This window comes from Uranotaenia lowii, chromosome 1, assembly GCF_029784155.1.
Source record: "Uranotaenia lowii strain MFRU-FL chromosome 1, ASM2978415v1, whole genome shotgun sequence".
NCBI classification, from domain to species: Eukaryota; Metazoa; Arthropoda; class Insecta; order Diptera; family Culicidae; genus Uranotaenia; species Uranotaenia lowii.
Window position 1 is genome coordinate 138,801,184 of NC_073691.1, and position 7,054 is coordinate 138,808,237.

Here is a 7,054-nt window from a genome sequence, read left to right on the forward strand (position 1 = left end):
AAATGAGTTTGCGGGGGTTTTCTCAAACTTGAGAATAAACGTCATTCTCGCAACTTAATTTTGGGGCATTGGGATTTTTTTGGGATATTTTTATTTAATGACCCACTTATCAAAAGGGATTAAAAATATTTGAAAAAATGACAATTTGTTATTCATTTAAAAAAATCTATTTTAATGAAAATCCTTATTGATTATAGAATTAAAATATTCTTTACAAAAACAAGTTGCCAGACCATAATGATGCTCTAATTGTGGTGATCACCACACCAACCAGGAATGAAAAATGTCTTGAAATGTTTTATGTTATCTTGCCTCCCGGAGATTGGCACTCCTTTAAGAACCATTTGGACCATCCAGCGTAGTGTTAACCGCAGTTCCCGTCTTCAGTGAGTTGTAATACTAAATCCGGGTTTTTCCAGATCGCCATTCGCTTCTTCCGGTTTCGACAATTTTGGTGCCATCGCAACAGGCCAAACAGGCAGTTGGCAGGCAGCGTGCTGTGCTTTGTTTGTTTTGCATGAATATAGTGCATTGTATTCAACGGGTTTTGCCAGCTTCCGATGGCAAACATAATCCTTATAGAGGATTATTTGTTTCCGGCAAAACTAGTACCTGCGGTTGAGTTTGAGAGTGAAAAAATAAGACTGATTATGATAGGCAGAATCGGACTTACCGTAGGATTATCAGATGTGCTCTGGCAAATTGATCCATCGGATCCCTTTTTCTGCGGAACGGACGAAGACATTCGTTACAGCTGATTTCCGTTCTGGAGCTGTTAGCTTAACATTCCTCTTTGCGCTGCCGTTTGTATTTTTTCGTTTCTATGAATCGCTTATGGCAATGCTCGCTTTCGAATTGTGGCTTATCTCTGTGTGATCTACATTCGATAAAACGTATGAAAAATTATAAATTTGATAAAATAACGCGCGAGAATCGTGAGAATTTTCAAATCTTCTTACCAATCATCAACCAACCGATATATCGTATACGACTGACTTGTTGGGGAACAAAAACAACCTTTCAGAAAACAGGGAATTTTTTTTGGGGTGGTCAGTTCGAGGTACGAACTTTGATTTTGGTGCATAGACAACACCCCAAAATTAAGAAAGCAAGCCGAACTTGATTTTACTGCCCTGGCAAAGTCGGTTTTGGGTTGTTTTGATTCTGAGTGTATCACAGACAAATCAAGGCACCTGGCAACCCTGTACGCGGTAAACAATTTTTTGCTATTCAGTAAATTTTATAAAATCAATTAATAACAATTTCGTTAGCTGCATTAAGAAGGCGTTTGTAACAATTTTTAAATTAACTACAACGGAACACTACAAGCTGTGTTGAGGACGTTGAGGATGACCAAATCCAGCGTGCTAAGAGTAATGCGGACAAAGCCAAGTTATTTTGAACGTCCACAATTGCCAATCCGGTGTTGTGTGCCAAACTGCACAACCGTAGCTCGTTCGGTTAGGCAATATTTTACGTTCGTTCCGAAGGATCCTCCTTTCAGGCGGAACACTACGAAAAGTCAAAAGGAGCTCTACCAAAAACGATTCTACTATTGGTTACGCGTTCTAGGCTTGGAAGAAAAGGACTACTCAAAGAAGCTTAAAATTTGCTCAAGTCACTTTGTAAAAGGTAAGCGAACAGTACTCCTGGTCATTATTAAAAAAAAATGAAAATTTGTTCATACTCGTTGCCACGGTACTTACCAAAATAACTGCCTTAGCGTTTTCGTTTTTTCCACTGGCACGGGGGCAAACTTTTTCAAAATCGTCACCCGAAACGATGCAAATATATGGTTGCTTTGTTACATTCACCCTCATACTCACCTGATGCTCACCCCCACCCAACACTGACAACTTTTACGGGTCGCAATCGCCTCCTTGAGGTTCACAATTTGATCAAAACTTGTAGACTTCTGAATGGATAATAAGCGAGCGAAACTCGTGGAGAACTAGGTTGCCTCTGCCAATAAACAATAACGCTATGAAAAAATTGAGCATTTAAAATTTAGATTTAAGTCCTGCGATAGTGCTTTTGCAATCGTTTGTAGGTATGTGCCTACCTTATATAGCTAGGTATCTTAATTTTGAATAAAAAATTTCTAAAGAAGTCAACAATCTTTTTTCAGCACATCCTTGTACGATTAGCCGTTCATAAAATCATCCTTAAATAGCTCTAAATCTTAACACTAAATCACAAATTTATTTGTAATTGTAATCATAACTACACTACAAAACAATTATTGACTTGAATATCTTGCTTTTTTAGGGCGCCCGAGCGGGGTCTACGAATGCGGCCATGAAGACTGGATTCCTTCAAAAAATTTGCCGAATAATATTCGCTGCAGGATAGTAACGTTGTTGTGTGTCGACACAAAACTTGAACCAATCAGTCCTGGAGACACTGACAGCGAACGACCCGAAGCAGCTCAAGTTATGACGCTAGAAAACTCGTTTTGCAGCCTATGCCTCAAAGAGGATGACCGCATACGGCCATTGTTTCCTTGTGATATCGATTGTGCCTTTCGCATCCAGCTGATAAATTCGCTGACAGGAGTAGCTTTGGATTGTGAATCAAATTTTAACTGTTTTATTTGCGTCAGCTGTGATGAAAATTTGAAATTGTTCCAAAATTGGCGGGATAATGTGCAGCAAAACAATCGCTTCCTGAAAGAGCAAGATCAGGGACGTCCAGTTCCGTTAGTTTCAATCCCTTTGGAACAATGCATGGAAATTTCTGCCATGGGCATTACTGCTCCAACAGGTACTTCCGATGATTTTCTTTCAGTTGCAAAGATCGAACCAGAAGAAGATGAAAGCAATCAGATATCTCAAACAACTAGTAGCGGAATTCCAGAGATGGTTATTGAAAATATACAAGTCAAAGCTGAATCCACAACCAGCGTGGTCAGTGGTATTGGTTCGGACGACTTGAGTTCAGCGCACGAACGAACAAAATCCATCTCATATATAGCAAATGACGGCGAAACTATTTTGATAGATCAAACCGATACCACAATAACAGAACCGCAAATGCATGAATCTTGTTGCAAAGGCGAACTGAATATAATTGAAGAACCTACAATTGAAGTTTCTACTGCGTGGAACGAATCTAACGCAATACATTCAAATTGTGTTATTATGTGTTCCGAGCAGGTGACAACCATCATCAAGGACACTGATGATGAGGATAGAGTCAAGCAGGAAATGATTGATGCGATAATGTTGCGCATGAGAGAAGAGATGTGCGCATCCAAAAAATCTAGAAAAAGATCGAAAAAGCTATATCGCAACTGTGAACCAGCAAAGCAGAAAAAGAAGTCAAAATTAAGATGTCATATTGCTAATGAAGACTGATGGCTTGATTTTAGTTAATTGTTTAACTTCGTTGTTATTTTTTTTGAATAAAAAAAATAAACTTGTTTTATATACGTTTCATTGTCAATCGATCTTTTATATAAAATTATCGTGTAACGCTGTAAAGCTGCTCCGAAATGCCTTAACGGATTCACAAAATTGTGTTTAGAATATTCTGTATAGGCACGATAATTGGTTTTACTAAATTTAGAAACCCACAGTTATAAATTAGTAATTATTCGAACTAAATTCGGTTAGAATAGGCAATGGAAGCGCTGCAGAGTTCGGGGGAAATGGTTTTGTGGAAGTGGGGTGCAACTGAAACGATCGGCCAACCTTAATTCAGTTTTTCAGTTTTAAATTCTTCTTGTTCAATCCAAAATTTCTTCTAAGTTTGAAGATTTTATTTAAAGAAATGATTTCTTCCGTTGAAAGTTTTTTCTTTGGTTAAAAGAAAATTTACTTTGTTTTAATAGAAATATGCAATAAAACAATTTTTTTTTTAATCAAAGAATTTGTTTAAAATCAAAGTCCAAAACTATTCAGTTCAAAGAATTAATTCTTTCTTTCTAAAATTATCAATTTGATTCAAACCCATAATTCATTAATTAAAAGAAAACAGTAGTTTGATTCCAAAAAATGTATGTTTCGAATCAAAGTCAGTTTTGTTTTGTTTCAAAATCCAAGTTTTCTCTGCTTGTAGTAAAAAATGTTGATAAAAAGTACATTTGCCTAAGTTTCCGACTTTGAAACACAACCGTTGACCGTTATAAACTGATTCTTATTGAATAAAATAGTGGAAAAACTCATAAAAAAGCATTATTAGGGTTTTGCAAAAAGTTTTCAATCAAAATATCATTTAATCGCGTAGTTTTTAAAAGTAAAATATTAACTTGGGTGGAACCATCTTTGATCTTGAGCGGAATTACTAGCTTCCAAAATAAACCGCTAGATGCGCTGCCTTATGCCTCATATCTCACACACAGTTTTTACCCCTGAATGTATGTAGCTCTTTTGAATTTTTCTTATTATATAAAGCTTTAGGGCATACGGACAGAAAATATGTAAAATTAAGTTCGAATAGAACCAAAAACTATTTTAATTGGTGTCACAACATACCAAACCAGGCACAAAAAAAGTTAATTTTTTGGGGTACCTACAAGAAATGTTTTTCGATTCCTTCTTTCAGATGGATGACGTGAAGGCAAGGAGGAGGAAGGCTTCCATACATATTTTTAGGCAAAATTCGAAAACTAATGAAGCCAATAAAGTGAAGTCATTATTACAGAATAAGAATCAATCTTCATTGCCATTACTATTCGATTTTTGAAAAACAGCTTTCATTTGAGAAGATTTTTTTTATGTTGAAATTGAAACTGAAAACTTCTAATTATTTTTAACACAAATTCCTTAAGTGCTACAAAGTGTAGCAAAGCACGCCGGGTTAGCAATTTTAAAATACTTTAAGATTAAATTTGTATTGAAAACCTATACGATTCCCTACTGTTTGATTGAGCTCGAATTCATGGAAATCGGTTTGGGAAATAATTGTTTTATCAATTGAGCTAAATACTTAACGTCTCCACAATTTTTAATAAACATAAATTTATCGTGATTCATAAGGTTGCCGAAATCACAGAAAAATCTGCAATTTCACAGAATTTTGAGCAAATTTTTATTATAGAATCTGTGTCTCAGACAGAACATTCACATTGCATTCACATTAGCTCACATTCACATTCACATAGCTTTCACTGAATTTTTGAGTTTTGAAAATATTTCCAACATTATATGTTATTTGGTCAATATAAAAATTTAGGTTTCTTACTTGGAATTAGCAAGTTTGATAAGATTTTCAATGTAAACTTATTTTTTCCAACTAAAATATAAAAAAACCCTTTTTTATCATGACTTTAGGCTAAACGGCGTAGGACCTTCTCAAAAACCACCTTTATTGAGAGCAATGTACTGCCCCTACTTTCATAACAGTCCCATATACAAAAACAAGCAAGCGAGAAAATCAGCTTTTTCTGTTTTGGAATATATTTTTAAACTATAACCATTACATTCAGCATAAACGAAAATCGTTTGATGGAATGTGTTCTAGATTTTCATAATAAATCGTACGACCTTTTTTTTTTTTTTTTATAAATTTCTTTATTTGAAACGGCTCATACCTTTAGGCTTTAAGGAGCCAAACTCGTTTTGTATTTTTACAATTTTTATGCTTAGTTTAACACTTGATTAGAAGAAAAAGGAGGATAGAAAGGGAAATATGAAAATAAAAAGGATTATAGTCGAAGATCAATAGCTTTTAGAAAAAGATAAATTTCGAACATGTAGTCCAAATCTAGCACAGCTAGCACATCCCTCACTGGAACATTGGGTGGTTTTCCTCGGGCCCGAAGGGAGTCTATTAAATTCGTTCTGGTGACAAGATGGACCTCACACGACCAAACAATATGCTCGATGTCATGGTAACCTTGGCCGCAACTACACAAATTGCTGCCAGCAATGTCAAAACGGTAGAGTACCGCGTCTAAGGAATAATGATTGGACATAAGACGGGAAAATATGCGAATAAAATCCCGACTCAGGTCCAACCTATTAAACCAGGGTTTGAGGCTTACCTTTGGGATAATCGAGTGGAGCCACCGACCCAACTCATCCTCGTCCCATTTGCGCTGCCAGTTGACAAGAGAATTTCTCCTAACCAAGAAATAAAACTCGATGAAGACTATCTCACGCTGATACGTGTCACCCTCCGTCGCCCCCGCCTTTGCCAGAGAGTCTGCCTTCTCATTGCCCACTATGGAGCAATGCGAGGGAACCCAAACAAAGGTGAAAGAAAAGCGACGTCTTGTTAAAGCACTCAAAATATCCCGTATCTTCTCAAGGAAGTACGGTGAGTGCTTTCCCGGTCTTATTGAGCGGATTGCTTCAACAGAGCTGAGACTATCTGTTACGATATAGTAGTGTCCCACAGGCCGTGAAGCGATGGTGTCCAAAGCCCAGTGAATAGCAGCTAACTCCGCTATGTATACAGAACATGGTGACTGGAGATTATAAGAGGCCCTAGTTATTTCATTGAACACTCCAAATCCTGTTGATTCCTCGATTAGGGACCCATCGGTAAAGTACATTTTATCAGCATCGACGTGTCTATATTTAGCATCAAAAACTCTTGGAATCAATAGTGGACGATGTTGGACCGGGATTCCACGAATTTCCTGCTGCATAGACAAATCAAACTGGACAGAAGAATGGTCGTAGTCTGGGTTACAAACACGAGTTGGAGAGTACGAAGAAGGATTTACCTGCATCGACATGAAGACATGGTATATAGACATATATCTAGATTGAAGATTTAGCTCAAGAAGCCTTTCAAAATTTACAATCACCAGTGGGTTCATGACCTCACACCTGATGAGGAACCGAAGTGATAGTAAATTGAATCGATCTTTAAGAGGGAGAATGCCTGCCAAAACTTCAAGACTCATGTTATGCGTTGAGGGCATACAGCCCAGAGCGATGCGGAGACAACGATATTGGATACGCTCGAGTTTTATGAGATGAGTTTTGGCAGCTGACTGGAAACAGAAACTACCATATTCCATAACTGAGAGAATCGTAGTTCGATACAATTTTAAAAGATCTTCTGGATGGGCTCCCCACCAGGTGCCAGTGATTGATCGGAG

The 7,054-nt window shown here is 37.1% G+C and overlaps 1 protein-coding gene and 1 long non-coding RNA gene across 2 annotated transcripts; one reads left to right on the forward strand and one right to left on the reverse strand.

Moving 5' to 3' along the window:
* Positions 1–215: 215 nt before the first annotated feature.
* LOC129756769 (uncharacterized) lies at positions 216–1,154 on the reverse strand. The gene is made up of 3 exons (XR_008739530.1): positions 960–1,154; positions 674–877; positions 216–612 (listed from the first exon to the last, which is right to left on the reverse strand). It is a non-coding gene; the product is annotated as an uncharacterized LOC129756769 (long non-coding RNA).
* Positions 1,155–1,190: 36 nt separating this feature from the next.
* Positions 1,191–3,399, forward strand: LOC129756768 (uncharacterized). The gene is made up of 2 exons (XM_055753765.1): positions 1,191–1,632; positions 2,269–3,399. The coding sequence occupies exons 1-2, from the start codon at positions 1,350–1,352 to the stop codon at positions 3,354–3,356; spliced, it is 1,371 nt and encodes a 456-aa protein (XP_055609740.1). The 5' UTR covers positions 1,191–1,349; the 3' UTR covers positions 3,357–3,399.
* The last annotated feature ends 3,655 nt before the right edge of the window (positions 3,400–7,054 follow it).

Coding starts and splice junctions, on each gene's coding strand:
- LOC129756768 (XM_055753765.1), top strand. CDS start 1,350: ATGACCAAATCCAGCGTGCTAAGAGTAATGCGGACAAAGCCAAGTTAT. Junction 1,633..2,268: donor CTCAAGTCACTTTGTAAAAG/GTAAGCGAACAG, acceptor TTGCTTTTTTAG/GGCGCCCGAGCGGGGTCTAC.